At 44.4% G+C, this 21,005-nt stretch overlaps 1 protein-coding gene and 1 long non-coding RNA gene across 4 annotated transcripts in view; one reads left to right on the top strand and one right to left on the bottom strand.

The window, feature by feature from the left end:
- On the top strand, nucleotides 1–11,683 carry LOC142071128 (uncharacterized). Its single transcript, XR_012667118.1, has 4 exons — nucleotides 1–355; nucleotides 1,896–1,950; nucleotides 4,021–7,385; nucleotides 11,232–11,683. It is a non-coding gene; the product is annotated as an uncharacterized LOC142071128 (long non-coding RNA).
- PLEKHG4B (pleckstrin homology and RhoGEF domain containing G4B) overlaps nucleotides 2,221–21,005 on the bottom strand; it is a 135,255-nt gene continuing 116,470 nt past the window's right edge. For 2 of the 3 annotated variants that reach the window (XM_048839352.2, XM_048839353.2), the window contains exons 23-24: nucleotides 17,156–17,215; nucleotides 2,221–3,039 (exon numbers count right to left, since the gene is read on the bottom strand). In XM_048839352.2, coding sequence (XP_048695309.2) covers nucleotides 17,174–17,215 — 42 coding nt within the window. In that variant the 3' untranslated portion in view covers nucleotides 2,221–3,039; nucleotides 17,156–17,173. The remainder of the gene's footprint in view (nucleotides 3,040–17,155; nucleotides 17,216–21,005) is intronic. The other variant, XM_048839354.2, reaches the window with a different exon arrangement.

Here is a 21,005-nt window from a genome sequence, read left to right as displayed (position 1 = left end):
ACAATGGACCATGGAAGAGTTTAGTCTCCCTGTGAAAAGTTTCAGCCAGACTACGAGTAAAGGCTGCTATGACTCAGCAAGGCATACAAGGGCATGTGACCAGACTACATGACACTGAACTCCATTTTGGTACCTATATTTTTCCACAAACTGGACCGGGAACTTATCTTGAAACAAAGAGTTCCCACCATATGGAAAAGCTCGGTGAGGAGTGACATCATCTCCTAACCTCACTCCCCTCACAAGAGAACTCCTAAGTAACAAAGACGAAACTGGGGGAACTGCTGGTCCCAGGCTAAAGGGATTTCTAGCCTCTTTGTGGAAACTTGGTGGACTGCTTGTATCATCAGTCAAGGTGAAAAATTGCTAATTCAAATCTTATCTACTATATTAGGCTTAGTTTATGGTTTTTTGTTTATTTGCGCAGTAATCTGCTTTGGTCTGGTTGCTATCACTTAAAATCTACCTTTTGTAGTGAATAAACTTGTTTTAGGTTTTATCTTAACCAATGTGTCTTTAAGTGAAGTGTCTGGGAAAATCTCAGCTTGGTTACTACAGGCTTGTTGTGCATAATTTTCCCACATCGAGGGGAAAGCGACCTTTATTAATGACAGGTTTCAGAGTAGCAGCCGTGTTAGTCTGTATTCGCAAAAAGAAAAGGAGTACTTGTGGCACCTTAAAGACTAACCAATTTATTTGAGCATAAGCTTGAAGTGAGCTGTAGCTCAGGAAAGCTTATGCTCAAATAAATTGGTTAGTCTCTAAGGTGCCACAAATACTCCTTTTCTTTTTGCTATATTAATGAGCTTGCATTGTACAGATCCCTGTGCAGTACAAGATGGTAGAATACTGGGTTTATACTCCAGCAAGGCTGTAAGGCTGGGGAGCTGGGAAATTGGCTATTGTCTTCTGTCTGTCCTTGAGTGGCTTAGGTAAAGCAGCCAGGTAGCTCAGTTGGGTGTGTGGTGCCACCTGCTATTGTGTTGGGTGATAACAGGGCCTGGAGAGGCTGGCTGAGTCACCAGCAGAGCAGTATGAGCGGGACCAGCACAGCTGAATGGTTGGAGGCAAAGCAGTTCCCATGACTCCCGGAGGTGACAACCCATCACATACAGTTCATAAAATTCCCATCTATTAAAGTTAGTCCTCCAAGACCAATTCATTTTATCCCAATGCTTGATATCTTATTGTTCCATAACAAATGTCATGAGATAACATCCTGGTATCTTGGGGGATTTTTAATATCCCTGCAGGCTTGGGTTGCAGAACGCAGAACAGCCCCATCAAATTATCAAAGTGTAGATGGCTGATAATATTAGTTATAGAGGAGAGTCATTTGGAGGGCCTTGGTTTTTCTGGATAAGTTCAGTGCTCTCTATAACAACAAGCTCTACTGGAAGGCGCTGCTTATTTTGTCCTGTGACGCAAAAATAGTGATGTGACAATAGAAACACCCGCCCCCCCCCTTAATTAAGGGTAAGCTTGGCAGCTGCCCAACATGCCTACAAAAGAGAGTGAGGGGAATGAAACTTTAGCGTCCTGTACTAGGTACCCATATGCAGGTCACAGCATAGGTAAGCACCATAAGTGTGCTACTCCCCTTCCTGTGCAAGCGGGCGAGGTGAAGGATGAATATAGACCTTGACTTTACCACCCAATGCGCCAGCCAGCATAGCTGAACTGGCAGGGAGGGAGAAGTAATCCACACCTGGTAAAGAACTGGCACAGATTATTTACCCCTAGTGCAAAGGGAGAAGCAGGGACTGAATTGTAACTTTCCAAGGAACAGCACAGCTAGATGCTGCCTTTACTCAGGACAGATTACATTGTTACAATGTAGCCCTAAATTGGGAATTGTTGTATCTTTGTCTATTTATCTTTTATTATCTATCTAGGGTCTTCTGCCAAGAGAAGAATGTGAGAGCCTTCCAGATACCACTACTCTAAATGGTCAGTAGACTAATTTCTTCCCTATTTCCCCTCTGTCACTAATTTATTTATTCATCACCCCCTTGCCTCACACAGGGTGTGAGTCAGTCCTATGAATAATAGGAGTTATAAGTTATAATGCCTCTTGGAAACCCATCAGAATCACAATTTCATCATAAAAGTAAAACAGAAGATTAAAAACCTGATAGATACGGCTCATCAAAGCTTCATGATTTTACAGCATAGTCAAATGCTTGGTTGAAAAAAAAGGAACATCACATACAATAAAAATAAATGTAACAGTAGAAATTGTTTTGTTTATTTTTTTAAAAAAAGTATTAAACAAGGGCAGTGTTTGAAGTAACAAAAGTCAAACTGTTTTCAACAAGCCATGAACAATAGTATGTTTTCATATTTGAAAATGGTTACAAATAATTATTTCTATTTTTAATCTCTAGAAACTGCCATATTCTAACAGAAGTCCATGTTTACTCTGATTGCAGGAATTCATGTTGCCTTTGTGGTGTGCTGGAGAAGACACTAATAAGTAGATAAAAACAGATCTGCTGTAATGGGCAGTAATAAAATAATATTTACAAATGTTTCAAGCAGTTTGTATATTTTTCCTTTTGTACAGATATTAGTTCATTTATTAAGGATTTCTACATTTACAGGATTGCACAAAATATAGTAACATCTACAACATCATCATCTGCTATATACAAGATTCAGGTTAAAACAGAAAACAACATTCTAATTTGTCACACACATGTACAAAGCCAAGTTCTACCCTTGCAGGCCTTCAGTGCTACCCCCTGGAATCAATGGACCTGCATGCTTATTTGAGAGCAAAATTTGGTTCATATTTTGGAAGTGCAGATTAAGAACTCTGCAACAAAACTGCCTTTAAAATGACAAAGAAAAAATAAGATGTGTCTTCTCTGGTCGTTCAAAAAAATATTTAGATTTTGATTTTGCTGCTGATGAAATATCCAGTAAGAGAGTCCATGAAGCGTGTCACAGGTTTTTCATCACAAAGTGAATTTGGGATGCTCTGCAATAGCAGGGTCAGCATAGCTGAAAATGTCTTCATAATAATTTGACTCATAGCTGTCAAAACAATCAACAGGTTACAGTGAGTTTTACTACGATCTTTAGTTAAAATCAGAACACCACAACTAGCATAGTGAAGCACTCAAACTATTCAGACATTAGCACTTCTGTTTATTATTATGCTGAAATATGGCGATAAAAATCAGATTCAGTTTAATTGCTTGAGATTGAAACAGTTTTTCAATTAATACAAAAATAGATCTGTCAGTGCAATCTATGTGTATGAAAAATATTCCTTAAGTCAATTTTAACAGATTTCAAAGAACAGTTAACTGTAAATGGTTATTAAAATTAGCTGTTTTAAAATTAAGGATTTTCAGCAGTGCTCAGCACACAGAGCTTTAGAAAAATGTCACACTAAGTTTATAAAGAATCTTTAACCCCATCAGAAATACTTACGTAAGAAAGCTCTATAGAAAGAAATACCCAGTTTCAGTTTTATAATCTACTACAGAATGTATAACTCTGACTTCAATGGAGTTATTCCTGACTGAGATCAAAGTGTGCGTGAAAGAGGAATCTGAATCTAATTCATGAATTACATGCAAAATGCTGCCATTATAATTGGTTCATTTCAATATCCATGGGTTTATTTGGGTAAATACAGAGTCTTACCGAGTCAGTTGTGCAAAGGTATAAACCTTTACTTATTAGCCGATCTGATTTGTAAGGGGAAAGGGAGAGGGAATTGTGGGTTTTAAAATAAAAGTATGAAATTTGCCACCATGTTAGGACATGACCTAATACAGATTTTCAGACATGGGGCTATTGCCAGTTCATGCAAGTTGGCTGTGGCAGCCATTTTAAAAACATTATCACAATCAGCAAATAATGTTTTACAACTGGACAGACAAGGGATGTATTCTTGGTTTTGCTTCAACAAGACCTTAAAATTGGTGTAAGGACACATTTTGTACTAATTTTGATTGTCAGTGTGGTCTTGGAAGAATTTAATCCCATTTCTCTTTTTTCTTTCAGATACTACTTTGGTTGTGTGAAAGCTGCTTTATGATTGGGTGATGTTAACTATACACAGTAGTGAAAGATACAGATTACTATTGGTTGTTACTGGTGCATCAAACCTGTCAAAAAGATACAAGCTTGTTTGAGAGCCAGGTCCATCAATGGAGACATCCCATTCCTCTACTGACTGGGGCAAGCGTGCGCTTTGTCAGGAAAACACGGCTACAGAGTTGATTAATCCAGCAGAATCAAAAAGAGAGCATGTTAGATCTGGCCATCAAACTCTAGCAGAAAATATCAGATGTTTCCATAAGATGAATGCACTTCCCATATCCACAGACAGATGATGAGATAATGGTGATGGTACTGAGAAGACTTTGAACAAGAACAATGGATGTTGGCACAAATCCTGCTCTGTCAAGTTTTAAAAAAAGCTGAAAAACCTGTGGATCACCCTGACGAACTATAGAGGAAATACACATGTTTAGGTGACCAAAACAAAGGACCTCCAGAAAAAGAAGGGTGCTTTATTTGTGAAGTGAACATACTATCAGAAGACTTCCATGAAGCTTCTACTCTCAGCATTGAGAGCTGAGTCTAAACTGTGCACCTGAGCTGCAAGACCAGTGTTTGCTTGCAAAACTAAGTGCAGGGGACTTAGTGGCCCAAGAGACAAGGTATCATGCAAAGATGTTTGGTCTCTCTCTACAATAAAATAAGGGGAAAGAAATCTGAGCAAAGCAACACAGAGAAGATATCACATGGGACTGCCTCTTCTGAACTGACAACATAGATTGAAGAGACAAGACTGAATGAAGATGTGGGTCCAGTGTTTAAACTAGCTGTCCTCACGATGCTCTATACAGCTAGACCAGAACAGCTGCCTGTGCGCATTCACAACACAATGAAGTAAAATCCCATATCCTTTCACACATTCCAGCTCTCCAAGCACACAAAGGATGTGATGTGCTCCTTGCCTTCAAGCAGGGCCTTAAACATGCCCTCTGATGTGCACGTGAGGAAAACTGTGATGAAGCAGCATTTCACCTGTCCCAAACAGTAAAAATTATTCAAAGGGACCTGTTTTAAATAAAAACACAGTCTACTTGTATCATTTGACCCAGGATGCCAAGCAAAATCTGTGCTTGAGTCCCTACTGGCACTGATGTCCATAATATTGTGTGGTTCAAACATTAAAACTCAGCTAGAACAAGTTTCCATTCATCCAGCTATCCTTATTTTGGCACAGCTGCTGCAGTAGAACAGCAATATCCATTGCCGTGAAGGAACAGAAAGTTTGTACCACAACAAAGCTCGAGAAATGCCTTTTCCAGTCTACACTGGTTTGACAAATCATGCACTGACATGAAAAAGTGAGCTAGTAGATAGTAGACAATCCAAGTTTAAAGGAACTATCTCCTATGACAGTGTGTTGGCCTCTCTACCAGCATGGCAAACAATGCGTGCCAACACTCTGAGGACAAGACTGTAGTCTGTCTGCTCAAGCTCCATGGTGGTCTGTTCATTGTTGTGGCCATAGACAGCATAGACCACAATCCTAGTTCCACCACAGCAACAGACTCCTCCCAGGGAACTGGGACATCACGTTTTCAGCATCCCAGTACTGAAGTGGAGGGAGCAGTCCATAGAATTCCCACCCTGGACTGTGAGACTGCAGCATCAGTGAAGAAGTCTATATCATCACTTCCTGAGTCTTATAGAATTGTCCTTCCATTGATTTTGAAGAAAATCAATGCTGCCATCCCTGATGCAAATGTTGAAATGAAAACAGACTGCCAATTGATTACGCAAGCCCTGCAAGAAGAATGCAGGTGGCTTGAACAAGTAAGGCAAGCAGCAAGTCTGGATACCTTCAATGGAGATCAAGACATTTCCTGGGCAGCTTACCATCCCAGACTTCGTCCCATCCATCACTGTGCTTCTTCCCCTCTTTCCAGATGACTCCAAGTCTGTGCCATGGATGTGATAAGGAATGCTGTGCACCACCTAAACCCATACCAAGTGCCAGTGATCACTGTGGATCAACTCCTTTTCAGCATAATCAAATGGATACAGTTGACCTGGCCTGCTGGGAATGGAAAGGACAAATTTGTCATTATGTTGTGTGGTCTTCATCTGGAAATGGCAAGTCTAAAGCTGATTCAGATTGGCTAGAAGACAGTGGATGGACAGAAGCCCTTGTTCAGGCCAAAGTGGCTTCCCCAGGAACAGCTGACTCCTTCCTGAAAGTGTCTCATGTCACATGTGCTAGGCAGCCCACCAATGGTCAGTACATCTTGCTCTAAAATGCATACACACAGTATACCCCAGGGAAGATGAGGCCACATGGGGTAATATAAATGCTGTGGCAAGTGGAAACTAGAAAACCAAGCGTTCCACTTTTGACATACCACACTTAATCTGGAGCTTCTCGTCTTGACCAATGTGCTGTCAATCTGTGAAACTTTGCTTGATACATGGAATGCCTTGGAAAGCTGTCACTCTGGTTCTTTGCATTAGATCATACTAATTATGCTCAATAGGTGCCTGTTCATCCTCGAGCTACAGCAAGCCTTCATACAGTGCCTCCAGACACAGCTAAAGAGTTCCTAAACAGGAAATCCAGTTTGCAAGAACCAGCATGTTTTCTCTGTAATTGCACTTGACCAAGCTCATGAGGAAAATAATGCTATAATCAAAGGGGATGGTGGAGCTGTTGGTCTAACACAAAGTCCAGAGGCCCTTCGGCAGTGGATGATAGTGGGACCAGAGGTAGCCAGGGTGATAGGAGAATCTGAAGCCACAGCGGAGAAAGGAACCACCTGAAAAGGGTCTAACACAAAGCACCGTGAGCAGATGATAGTGCCCAGGCTTCTTTTACACAACATGTCAAGGCATTTGTTGAGGTCATAGAAGACATGGGCAACCTCTTCTCAGAGGAGAGCGTAGACTTAATTAAACTGGACACTGAAGACATTGCAGACCCTTCTGTGATTGTCTCTGCTAGGGAGTTGGAGGAGCTCAAGCAGTAGCAGTACACCCCATTTAAAAGAGAGATTGCAAGAGAAAACCAAGTCATTAACAGAGCCTATCAAGCAAAATAAACTCCCCTTGTTCAGCAGACCTCCTGAGCTCTCCCCTTGTTCAGCAGACCTCCTCAAATTGGAGCTCTTCCTCTTGAAAAATGGTGGGGAATGCGATGTTTCAATATACTGAAGACTGAAAGATTTCCTTGTTTCTTAATTGATTTTAGGCTGCATGTTTATGTAAGCTGCCTTTTCAATCTTTTTGAGATGCAGAAAGAGGAGGTTACCCACCCTGTGCAGTAACGGATATTCTTCAAGATGAGTGTCCCTGGGGGTGCTCCATTTCAGGTCAAGGTGCGTCCCAGGGCCTCCTATCAGAGATTTCTACAGCAGTAGCCCTAGGGGCTGCGCACGCGCTGTGCCTGCCTCTCGAGCTGTCAGTGTTCTAATAGCGCGCGCACAGCCCGGCCTCCTCAGTTCCTTCGCTACAACAGAGTGTGTTATAAATTCCAAAGTAGAGGGGAGGAGGGCGGGTAGTGGAGCACCTACAGGGACACTCATCTCGAAGAACATCAGTTACTGCATAGGATGAGTAACCTCCTCTTCGAGAGAGAGATTTCCCTGTGGGTGCTCCACTTCAGGTGACTGAAAAGCAGTATCCCTTAGAATGGTTGGGACTTCGGATGGGGCAAGAAGGCTGTTGACAAGACAGCTCTACCCAATCTGGTGTCAGGTGCTGCAGTGTGGATGAGAGCGTAGTGATTAGCGAAGGTAAGGTTCAATGCCCAGGTAGCTGCCTTGCATGTATCAGACAATGGGACATTATGGAGAAAGGCCGTGGAGGTGGAGACAGCTCTTGTAGAGTGTGTCCTAATTGATGTAGGAGGTTGTATTTGCCTGAGTTGGTAACGAAGGCATATGCAGTCAGCAATCCATTTGGAAAGCCTTTGCGTAGAGATAGCATTTCCCTGTGAGCGCTGAGTAGTAGACACAAAAAGTCTGGGGATTTTCCTAAATGATTCTGTTCTATCCAGGTAAAAGAATAATGCTCTGCGAACATCAAGAGTGTGCATTGTCGTTTCAAAGGCGTTAGCGTGAGGTTTTGGGAAAACGTTGGAAGGTGTACGGGTTCATTGAGGTGAAAGGAAGAGTGTATCTTAGGTAAAAACCTTGGATGCGTGCAGAGTGTGACCTTATTGCGGAAGAACGTGGTATATGGAGGGTCCGCCATAAATGCCCCCATTTCTCCTACTTGTCTGGCAGACATGATTGCTATGAGGAAGGCGGTCTTCATGGATAGGTGGAGAAAGGAGTAGGTAGCCATCGGTTCAAAGGGTTTATCCATCAGGGCTTTGATGAGTAGGTGTAAATCCCAAGGTGCAGCAGGCAGTTTCACATCCGGGTATAATGTCTGGATGCCCTTCAGGAACCTTTTGGTGATTGGATGGGCAAAGACCATTACCTTGTCAACCTTATGGTGGAAGGCGGTGATTGCCATGAGGTGGACCTTGAGTGAGCTCGTAGAGAGGCCACATGTTTTAAGGTGTAACAGGTAATCTAGTATCAGTGGGAGTGATGCAGAAACTGGAGAGGTCTGGTTTGCCAGCGCACCAAGATGTAAACCGTTTCCATTTATGCAGGTAGGTAGTGCGCATGTTGTGTGTTCAGCTGTGTAGCAAGACAGTTCATACTTGGTCCGAACATGTTAACTTCGCATTAGAGAACCATTGATCAGCCAGGCCCTCAGGTGGAGATGTTGTACATCGGGGTGAAATAGTTGTCCCGTGCGTTATGATAGGAGATTGCTGAGTGATGGAAGGGGAATGGGAAGCTTAACCGACATGCACAGGAGAAAGGGGTACCATGGTTGTCTGGGTCACACTGGGGCTATGAGAATCATGTTGGCTCTGTCTGCTCGTATCTTCTGAATGACACTGTGCAATAGAGGCATTGGTGGGAACGCATACATGAGTGTCTTGGTCCAAGGGAGCATAAAGGCGTCCCCCCGTGAGTGTTTGCCCAGGCCTGCTCTGGAGCGGAATGTCGGGCATTTTTTGTTTGTTGCTGGGGCGAATAGATCCAGCTGAGGATAACCCCAGGTCTGGAAAACGTTGGAAAGAATGGTGTCTGAGTTCCCACTCGTGCTGTAAGGGGAACAATCGGCTGAGCTCATCTGCGGTGGTATACTGAGAACCTGGCAGGTATGAGGCGGAGATATGGATGTTGTGTTGAAGGCACCAGTTTCAAAATTTTATCACCTCTGTGCAAAGGGAGTGTGATCGGGGTCCCCCGTCTGTTGACATAAAACATGCACGCGATGTTGTCGGTCATGATTCGAATTCGGCAGTTTTGAATGATGGGAAGGAAATGGAGGCAGGCATTGCGTACGGCCCGGAGCTCTAGCAAATTTATGTGAAGCCTGGTTTTTGAAGTGGCCCAGAGACCCTGAGTGGTGAGATAGCCAATGTGTGCTCCCCATCCTGTGAGGGATGTATCTGTGGTGATGGTAATTAAAGGGGGATCTTGTTGGAAGGGAATCCTGGTGCAGAGGTTGATGGGAGAGGTCCACCAAAGGAGTGAGTCCTTGACTTTCTGGGGCATAGTTAGTAACATGTTTAGCCTGTGCTTGTTTGGTTTGTATACCATGGCTAGCCAACCCTGAAGGCACCGCATGTACAGGTGAGCATTCACAACCACAAATGTGCAAGGGCCATATGTCCTAAGAGCTGTAGGGAGCCTCGGACTGTAGTCTGTGGGCTGGCACGTATCTGGGTAATAAGGATGCCCATTGTGTGGAATCTGTCCTGGGGGAGAGATGCAAGACTGGTGGTGGAATCAAGGTGGGCGCCGATGAAGTCCATTTGTTGGGTAGGTTGTAAGGTAGATTTGTTTTTGTTTATCTGCAGGCCCAAGGTGCGAGTTGCAAGAGTTGCGTGGTTCGCTTCCAACTGAGTGGAAGACTTGAGGAGACAATCTTCTCTTAGAGGAGAGTCTATTGATGGAGATTCTCTAGGTTTCAGTCAGGAGGAGGAGATGGAAAAGGATAAAGTATGGGCCAGATCAGACGAGAAACATTCACATAAAGAATCTGACACATCAGAAAAAGGGCAGACAAATAAGCAGTGACAGGTTTTTTAAAGTGCTTGTACACAAATGCTAGAAGTCTAAATAATAAGATGGGTGAACTAGAGTGCCTCGTGTTAAAGGAGGATATTGATATAATAGTATCAGGGGTAGCTGTCTTAGTCTGTATCCACAAAAACAACAAGGAGACCGGTGGCACCTTAAAGACCAACAGATTTATTTGAGCATAAACTTTCATGGGTAAAAACCCCACTTCTTCAGATGCAGAGAACTGGATAAATTCATGGAGGTTAAGTCCATTAATGGCCATTAGCCAGGATGGGTAAGGAATGGTGTCCCTAGTCTCTGTTTGTCAGAGGGTGGAAATGGATGGCAGGAGAGAGATCACTAAATCATTACCTGCAGCAGCATATTATTGCCTAGGCCGACAAGGCCTAAGCCTAGGGTGGCAAATTTGCAGGGGCGGCAAATTTATAATAGCCATAAGCGCCGACTTTACCCGGCACCGGTGGGTGTTCATGCCCTCCCCTCCACAACTCCATCTCCCAAATCCCTGGCCCCGCCTCCTCCCGTGGGCAAGCTGCATTTTCCCTCCTTCCCAGGCTTGCTGCATGAAAGCGCTGGGAGGGGGGAGAAGTGGAGCGGCAGCACGCTCAGGGGAGGAGGCAGAGCGGAGGTGAACTGGGGGCGCAGGGAGGGCTGCAGCAAGTAACCCGGGGGGGGGGGGGAAGCAGAGGAACTGCTCCTCACCTCAGCTCACCTCCGCTCCACCGCCACCTCCTCCCCTGAGCGCACCGGCACTCCGCTTCTACTCTCTCCCTCCCAGGCTTGCTGCTCCGCTTCTACTCCCTCCCTCCCAGGCTTGCTGCAGGAAACAGCTGCCGGTGGATTCAAACAATTTGAATAAAAACTAAAACAAGTTCCTATAGGACCGGGGGCAGCAATTATTTCAGGGCCTGGGGGCGGCAAAATCATTAATCCACCACTGATTATCTGTTAAGTTCACTCCCTCTGGGACACCTGGCATTGGCCACTGTCGGTAGACAGGATACTGGGCTGGATGGACCTTTGGTCTGACCCAGTATGGCCGTTCTTATGTTCTTCTTAATCATTCAGGTAAGGAAGTCTGAGGATTCCTTTTTTCCTGAGATGTGCTATTACAACTGCTAGCACCTTGGAGAAGACACGTTGTGCAGTGGAAAGGGAGGACCCTGTATTGGTAGTGTTGCTCTCCCACAGCGAACCTGAGGAAACATCGATGGGCAGGGTGGATAGAGACATGGAAATATGCGTCTTGGAGGTTGAGAGTTGAAAACCAATCTCCTTGCTCCAGCGTCGGAATCATCATTGGGAGAGTAACCATCTGGAATTTCTGTTTCTTGACGAACTTGTTCAAACGTTGAAGATCGAGGATAGGGTGCGAACCGCCACTTTTCTTTTCCGTCAAGAAGCAGTGGAAGTAAAACCCTTTCCCTCTGTGTTGAGGAGGTACCTCCTCTATTTCTCCGAGATACAGGAGATGTTATGCACCTCCTGACAGAGCAATTGTCCGTGAGAGGGGTCCCTGAAGAGGGATGGGGTGGGAGTGGGTGTGGGTAAGGAGAAGAAGCCTAACCCAATCTGATAATTTCCAGGACCCATCTGTCCGTAATGATGGTTTGCCAGTTGGCCAGGAATGGACGCAAACTGTGTCCAAAAAAAAAAGCTTGGTTGGAGCTGGCACTGGAGAGGGTGCGAGGTTTTCTATACCCTCGACAAAGACTTCAAATTTGTTTATTTGGGTTAGTAGGGTGGGTCGCCATTGTTTGTGGAGAGTGACGTTGTTGGTTCCTGGGTTTATGTCGTTGTTGCGTATCATACTGTCTGAAAGGTGGATGTTGCTCAAAGGTATGGTAACGCGGTCGTTGGTATGGCTGATATCTATATTGTCTCTTCTTTGAGGCAGGTGTTTGGATGCCTAAGGATCAGAGAGTGGCATGGGAATCCTTCATGGAGTGAAGGACCTCACTGGTTGTAGCAGCAAAGAGCTTGTCTCCATTGAAAGGGAGATCTTCGACCGTATTCTGTATCTTCTTCAGAAAGGAGGAAGAAGCAAGCCATGAGGACTGCCGCATGACAACGGCCGTGGCTGTGGATCTGGCCGCTGTGTCCACAGCATCGAGGGCGGCTTGAAGAGCCATGTGGTAGATCAATTGGCCCTCGGACACCACTGCTTTAAATTGTTGTTGTTTATCCTCTGACACATCATCAATAAATTGCATTACCTTAGCATAATTTTTGTGGTCATATTTTGCTAAGAGCACCGCATAGTTCGCTACTCTAAATTGCAAAGTGGAAGAAGAATAGACTTTGTGGCCGGAGTCCAGTCTCTTGTTATCTTTGTCTGATGGAGTGGAGCAGAAGTGTTAGTATTTGTTTTACTGATTGGCCGCATCGACCACTAGCGAATTAGGTGAGGGGTGCGTAAATAGAAACTGAACCCTTAGAAGGAACAAAATATTTTCGGTCCAATCTCTTGCTAGTGGGTGTTATTATAGCTGGGGTCTGCCAAATAGTTTTAGCAGGTTCCATAATGGCCCCATTAATTGGTAGAGCTATTTTGGAGGAGGTCGTAGCTTGCAGGATGTTGGTAAGCTCATGGTGTGTTTCAGGGACCTCCTCCCAGGTAACCTTGAGCTCTTCTGCTACTCTGTGAAACAACTCTTGAAAGTGAGCGAGTTCATCAGTAGCGGGAGGTGGTGGGGGTACCATGGCGTCTTGTGGTGTTATCACTATAGAAGAGGTGTGTGGGCAGTGTCCTCTGTAGGGGTGGTGGCCACTTCAGGTCTTATCTGGGTTTCAGTGTAAGCAGGCAGTGGGGAGGGTCTGACAGCTTTCCTCAGGGCAGCCCGCGGAAGACCTGAGTGTGGTGCAGTGTAGGTCCATGGGCCCCAGTGTGGCCATTGCCCTGGGAGAGAGGGGGCAGAATAGGTGGTCCCATCCAGGGATTGCCATACTAGTGTGAATAGCCTTGAGGATATGGAGAGCATGCTGTAATGCGTCTCCTGGTTGTAGGTAACTGGGAGAGTACTGAGAGAAAAACAACTGGTCATCATGTTCCTCTTTCTCCACCCACACTTCATTGAAGGGGTTTGAAGTGGTAGGGGAGTACTGAAGGTAGGGTGCTAAAGGTCTCAGGGAGAGGCTGGTGCTGAGAAGAGGAGAGTCAGGAGCATGGGACACCCTTAAATCCTCTGGCTGTAAAAGCTGCGGTGGAGCCGAGTGACCAGGAGTCGGTGCCGGTGTAGCTGGTGGAGGCAGAGTCTCCTGGGGAATCTGCTGGTGCACCAAAGGGTGTCCCGGGGGCGCAGGCTGGCTCCGCAGAGTAGGAGCCCCTGAGGTAGCCACTGCAAGGGAGGCTGCAGACGTCAGGAAGCTCATTGCTGAGAGCGGCAGCTGTAAAAGCGGCACCGGAAGATCAAAGGACGGTGCCATAGCCACCGCTTGTGCTGTCAGCACCATAACAGCTCTCGGCACCGTACTAGCAAAGGTGGCCGCAGGAGAGCTGAAAGAGGCGGGCAACTGGAAGCCCTGAGCCTTGGCACCATGTAGTGGGGCAGCCAACTCACGGTCGATGCCTGAGGTATCTGCCGCGTGGAAGGTGCTGAGCAGCGGAGCCGCAGTCAGCAGAGACCGGAGAGCCAGTTTTAATTTCTTCCCCAAGGAACGACTCCTGAGGGGAGAGGAAGCTGGCCATTTTTTTGCTTTTCCTTTGCCTCTGGAGGGTGTCACAGAGGTTTGCTGGCCAGGGTCAGAGGCAGGTCTGAGGGAGTTTTCCTGGAGCAGCATTTTAAGCCTGAGCTCGCTGTCCTTGCAGGTTCGCGCTTTCAATTTGTTACTGTGGACGCATTTTGGGGGTACATGAGACTCCCCAAAACAGCGTACGCACTGTGAATGCCCGTCCGAGATGGACACGGCATCCTTACAGGAGGCGCATCTCTCGAAGCCTGGGGAGCCAGGCATCTCCGAATCCGCGGAGGGGTTTTTTTTAAGAAACAGAAGTAACAGCTCATGTAACTTATCTAAGTAGTAATTCTAATGACTGAAACTATCTAACTAAACTGAGAAACAAACTACCTAGCTAGTCTCAGAGAGCACTGCTGAACTCCGTCTCTAGCCGGGGAGGGTAGCGAAGGAACTGAGGAGGCCAGGCTGTGCGCGCGCTATTAGAACACTGACAGCTCGAGAGGCAGGCACAGCGCGTGCGCAGCCCGTAGGGCTACTGCTGTAGAAATCTCCGATCGAAGGCGCTGGGACGCACCTTGACTTGAAGTGGAGCACCCCCAGGGACATCTCTCGAAGAAGAATATCCTGTTAAGTACAGACCGATCTGAAATATGGTTATTAGCAAAAAGAAATGTAACTTTCTGTTCATGAACAGAAACTTTGAAACTTATTGTTATATTTCTATGTAATTAATATTTTTGTAAATACTCCTTGGTGGCACGCTACAGAGCATGTTAATTCTAAATATTTTTGTATAATCTCAAGCCATCACATTTCATTGCTTTATTTTTAGGACACCTAGGACAATAGGAATATAAAAATATAAAATAAAATACAAAAAAAAACCCAGTGGGATGTTTTAATACCATAAACCATCAGTATCTGAAAAACATTAGAAAAAATGAATTCAGAATTTAAAATGGCTGCCACGGCCAGCATGGGATGAGTTGGCGATGGCCTCATATTTGAAAATCTTTATAGGGCGTGCCTTATGACTCTGGAAAATTTCATGCTTTTATCATAAAACCCACAATTCTTTCACAAATCTGATCAGCTGTATGTGAGGTAAAAGAGTAAAATGAAGGACTAATTTATTAGACAAAGAAAAAATGCCTCTCCCTAAAAACCCGTAAAATTGAGCTCATTATAAACCTGTTGGGGTAGTTGCTGGGATTTAGCCGGTCTGTACAGAATGCAGGGTAGAGAGTATGTGGAAAACCGTCCTAAAACTTACCTTTGCACATCTCTGTTGTGATGACTGTGTGCAGAGGCAGTCCTTTTTGTATTCTTATTCCTTATCTAAACACATTAGTAGGGTATGTATCTTGGGGCATATTGTGCCAATTTTTAGGCGAAGATTCCCCTTTGACTTCACTGAGAGTTCATTTTAAGAACTGATGGTGCGATAAAGCTTTGGTTTCTGAGAACCTGCCGTCTCTTCCACTCTTAAATTGTACTTGGGAATTTTGTAACTTTTATTTGTAGAGTTGGTCAAAATTTTTCTCAAAAAAAGATTTTTTTGTGAAAAATGGCCTATTTTAGGAAACTAAACTTTTTGTGAGAACTTACTGGCATTATCCATTTTTTTTTGCTTTTTGAAAAAATATTCCCTGGCATTTTTAATCCACATATTATTTGCAATGTTATTGAAATGTTTATAAAAATAATTTTAGAAATCATTATTGAAATGACTAGTTAACTGAAAACTCTGTTTCCAGTAAGAAAATGTGATGATCAGGAAATGAAAAATTTAGATTTTAATAAAAATTAATAAAGTTTTGATTAAAAACTCACAAAAAACACCATGAAAAATGGTTCCATTTCAAACTCTGTGAAACAAAAACAACTTTGAAATTTCAGGGTTTTTTGTTGTTTTTTGTTTTGCTTTTGTGAATGTTTTTTCCTCTTCCCAGTTATTTTGTCTAGTTATTTATTGACTTTAAATTACTTTCACATGAAATTAATAATACAGGGCATTTCTCTGGCTACACAAGGGAGATTGAGTGTTTTCCCTCCAAACACTCCCATATTTTTGTACAAATACAAAGAGTATATATAGTAGCCTGGCCTACAGCAGCAGAGCCTGGAACAGTCTGCCTCAGAAATCCATGGCCACACAAACAGGTTACTCAATTCTAGTGCTGTAACTCCCCCCAAAGACTACACAGTCCTTGTGTGTGTATTTGTGAGCCAGGAGGTAGCAGGGGATAACAGAGGGTATATCTACACTACAATTAAAGACCTGTGGCTGGCCTGTGCCTGCTGATTCAGGCTCCCAAAGCTTGGGCTAAGTCTGTGTTTAATTGAGGTGTAGACGTTTGGACTCAGGCTGGACCCTAGACTCTAGGACCCTGCGAGGTAGGAGGGTCCTAGAGCTTGGGCTGCAGCCCAAGCCCTAATGTCTATACCACAATTAACCAGCCCCTTAGCCTGAGCCCTGGGAACCTGAATCAGCTGGCACAGGCCAGCCATGGATGTTTAATTGCAGCGTAGACATACCCTGAAGGGCTGCAGATGGGCTTGGGAATCAGGAGTTGTTGAGCAGGAGAGACAGGGAGTTTCTTTGCATGGACTTTCCTAACCTCAGGCTGCTACCCACCATGACAGGCTAAGCTCCTAGAGACCAGCTCAGCCTGCTGTATGCAGCCAGCACCTTCAGCCTACCAGGCTTTGAATCCAGGCATTCCGTGCTGGATTCTGTCTTTACTACTTCAGTAGGCGCATGCTAGAACTGCATCACCTCCTTCAGCACCTTACTTCTTTGTTGGCATAAACATCCACTGTTTAATTTTAAACAGTGAAGACGACATGTGTATGTACATACACAATAGACACATACCAAACGGCATAAGTAAAAATAGGCAGTACTGCTCTGTGTCAGGCATTATGCAAATAGTAGAATGTAGAACCCATTACCTCATTTTATACCATTGTTACAGCAGCATGTGTGCAACCCACAAAGCAAATTGCTGTGGGCCAGAGACGGAGATATGAGAAAGGGTAAACATTCAGTGAAGGAAGAGAGTGAATTACAGGGATAAAGCCTAGTACTTTTATACCAGAGCACTCGCTAGAGAAGATGGTTAGTAAGAGGTGACACAAATAGGATTCAGTAACTTTTCTAATATTGTTAGAACATGCAGATCAGTTTTAAGACACTCTCTCATGCCCCAATTTAATTGGTTATTATCTTATAATTAACGTGGCAGCCTGGAGTCTTTTATTAGCTTGATCATTTTAGTATAAGGGTTGAGCTGAGAAAACCAGTTACTTACTGAATTTATGCCTGTCAGTCAAACCATTGTTGAGAGGCCTAATACATGAGAGGTTTTGTTCTGATGGAAAAGGGATGGAAAACCAACATTACAGTTTGCTAGGAATAACCTGGGTCATACTAATATAACAACAGGATCATCAGAACATTTTCTTCACAATGGCACATCATATAGCATTCTCCTGGTTCTAGGGATAGTTCAAAAATGTGTCAAACATTTCTAATCATTACCTCTGCTTAATCATAAGAAACGGATGATGAAAATACTGGATATCATGAATATGTTTTGCTTCATACCATAAAAATGTAAGACGCACCATTATCTTTATTAATCATCTTCCTGATTTTATACATGCAGCAGGAAATCGTTCATAATAATGTCCCCAAATCACATTTAGCACATTTTTAGATTTTGGTTTCTAAGAAAATGATATCTTAAAGTTATTTGTTGGTACATCCCTTAAACTGCTCTTGAAATCCATAGAGTTCTGTATGGCTCGAAAGCTTGTCTCTCTCACCAACAGAAGTTGGTTCAATAAAAAAATATCACCACACTCACCATTAGGGTTGCCAACTTGGTAATGGATGCTCCAGGAGGAGTGCCGGAACCTCCCCTGCCCTGCCTCTTCCCCCTGAGGCCCCTCCCCTGCCCCACTTCTTCCCCCCAAAGCCCCACCGCTGCCCCACCTCTTCCTCCAAGATGCCACCTCCTCCACACCTTTTTCCCTTTCCTCCCCCGTCACTCGCTGCTTTTCCCCTTGTGCCCCCTGCCCGGGTCAGGAGGGAATCACCTGCGGAGCTGCAGCCGCCCAACACAGGTAGGAGGTAGCCCTGGCTGAGTATGGCTAGCACGGGTGATGACCCAGCACCTCCCCGTCTCCTCCGCCTGCAGTAACCCGCCTTCGGGTGTCCGGTCAGTAGATCTGACCGGACACTGTTAGGTGCCCTTTTTGACTGGACTTTCCGGTCGAAAACTGAGCACCTGGCCACCCTACCCACCACGTCTCTCTAATGTCCTAGGACTGACATGGCTACCCCTACACTGTATATTTGAAATCCATAGGCCTAATCTGACACTCAATCTTCAAACCAATGGGAATTTTCTCTCTGTGATAAACTCAGGATCAGGACGCATCTATTTTCAGAGTAGTTACTTTTCTATGTATTCTCTAAATAGGCATCCAAATTACTTTTCTGTGCAAACCATAAAATCCAAAGTTCTCCTCCATGAGAGAGAGGTTTTATCTGTCGCACGTCCCTATCAGAGCCCATTTCCTCAATTGTATGCCTCTCACAATCAAAAGTTTGTGCTGCAGCCACCTCACGGTGCCTAAAGAGAATGGGCGTACTCAGAACCAGTCTACGCTTCTCTTTAGAGAGACCGAAGAGTTGCTACTGAGTGACACAAAGCTTTTCCTTCCACCTCATGGGGTGAGCAAGCTGTGCCTGCAGTGCTCAGTCTGGGGAGCAAGGGAACCAACATGAGTCTCACACAGCAACGCAGAGGTCAGAGCGTCACCACAGAGGCCACAGAAGACGCGTCTTACACTTTCATCCTCCCATAGATTAATCAATATGCAAGGTTAAACAGTAAGAAATAAGGCTGTGAAAGATCAAAGGGGTTTCATTAGCAATTTAGAGCCAAGTGCTCCAAATTCTTCAGTAAATCCCCAGCCCAACAAAGCACTTAAGCATATGCTTAAGTTTAAACATGTAAATAGTGCCTTTCACATCAGTGGGATTATTCACATGCTTAAGTGCTTTGCTGGATCACCACTTATGTTCACCCATGCTCATGTTAAAAAAGGAGTGCAATGGGTGCCTAAAAGGAGCCTAACTCCTGATCTGTGGACTGTTGGAGATGTTCTCTATTTAACTGTGGCAGAAAGGACAGTACAAATGCCAGGCATCTGGAGTGAGGTGAAAGCCAAAAAATGGAGGAGGTTTAGGGAAATGTATGCTGAACACTGAACTTACAGGCAAGCTCATCTACACTGCCTCCAAAATGCAGCAGAACCACGGACACTATTTGTTCTTAATGTATTCCATCTACAGCTGGAATAAGTCAGCACCATGTTCTTGATTTACTTCTCCCTGGCTGGTTTGGCAGAGGAGAAGTTTGATGCCTGCCTCGGCTGGTGCCTAGAGTCAAGGGAAGATAGATAGGACCCCCATTCTGATCCATATTGGTCAGGAGGCCTTGATTTAATCCTGGATCAGGGAAGCTCTAGCTCTCTTCAGCTCTAGGTAGGTGAAAGACCAGTCTGTGGATGTTCCTTTGCCACATCCAGGAGATCCAATAACTCATGGATTCCACTGCTTACCAGCCAGAAAACAGCTGTGTTTTACTCTCTACATTTTGGCAGGGTGTTCTGTTGGTAGGAGAATTTGGCCTATATTCTGTGACTTCCTGTTTCTGGATAGAACAATATAATACTTGGAATCAGTCAGAGTTTGTTTTAGTTTGTTCACTTCCTTAGGTGGTTTAGGGCCAATTTTTCAGATCTTACCTCGTTGTGCATTTGTGCACACAGAAATGTGTTATTTTGTGTGTGCACTATGGTTAGATATTGATACATTCCCATTTATGTACCTGCAGGCTAGACAGATTACCATCTCGCCACGTACACACACAAATCCCAATTTGTACACTAGCATCCAATCCAACTTTGCACAAACAAAGTAGGTACGTATTTGCACCTGTGCTAATCAAATCCTTAACACATCATATATTTGATTTATCCCCACTGAAATCTGGACGGTCCCCTGGGTATTTGTCTATGGGACCAGCCCCGCATGGATCCAAGAAGGGATCATGTTGTCATTAATGTCCTTGAGTAAACAGGGATTTTCATTATAGATTAAATAAAATCACACAGTACACTATTGTGTATTCGAGCAAAAGGGACGTGCGCCTTAAAAAGGGGATGGCTCTGACTAATTCTAACCTTAGTAGCACCCTGCACTTTACTTCCTAATTGCTTCAGCTTTACAAGTTATACGCTTTGTGAACCTTGCCCTTAAATCACTGTTGCTTGTGGCAACATTTATTACCAGTATTCATTGTGTTCTAACTCTAATTTTGTTCAATTCGACATGTAATCAAGTGACATTTAGGACCTTGGAGATACTCTGCTGACTGTACATCCTGTTGGGTAGCATCCTCTAGCCTTTGTCCTCTATTGTAACAAATATATTGTCAGCAGTGCTGACCAGTAGGAAGCTCTATACTTTATTTGTCTACAGAGGTTAACTTGAAGGGCACCTACAACTCTCAAATGGGTGTTGGCTCCAGACTTCATGGTATTACAGTTTCCGGGAGGAGTGCAGAGCCTGCATATAACTGACTCAGTGTGTGAGTGAGAAGCAGCTGGTGCACTGTAGCCCTGCTTTCTTTATGGTGCCAGGCTATGTCAGAGCAAGGTGTTCAAGAGAGACTGGGGTTTCAGGAGGGAGCCTCTTTTGGGGGATTTAGACTTGGTTATACTCCTGCCGCTTGAAATTCTTTTGTGAGGGCTACTGAAGAGACTTTTCACAGCAGGAGGCCAAGAGGAAGGTACAGCTGCCAATCCCAGTGCTGTTTATTAACTGCTGCTTTTAGCCACCACTGTCAAGATGCAGCTTCTTTTACTCTAGCATTATTGCGCAAGAGACACTTCATTTGTTCATGTTGTCCTATTTTAAGTGCTCACTCTGAATTCATAAGGCCAGATTCTGCCACATTTACACTGAGTAGGGACTTACTCCACAAGAAGCCCCACTAAATCAATACAACTATTTACAGAATAAGGTACAACATGACGAATGCTAGCAGAGTATGGCCAATACAAATACATTCTACCTAAATAAAA

The sequence above is a fragment of the Caretta caretta genome, chromosome 2 (assembly GCF_965140235.1).
Source record: "Caretta caretta isolate rCarCar2 chromosome 2, rCarCar1.hap1, whole genome shotgun sequence".
In the NCBI taxonomy this organism is placed as follows: domain Eukaryota; kingdom Metazoa; phylum Chordata; order Testudines; family Cheloniidae; genus Caretta; species Caretta caretta.
The sequence above is the reverse complement of the archived record's forward strand: the minus strand, read 5'-3'. Positions and strand labels throughout refer to the sequence as shown.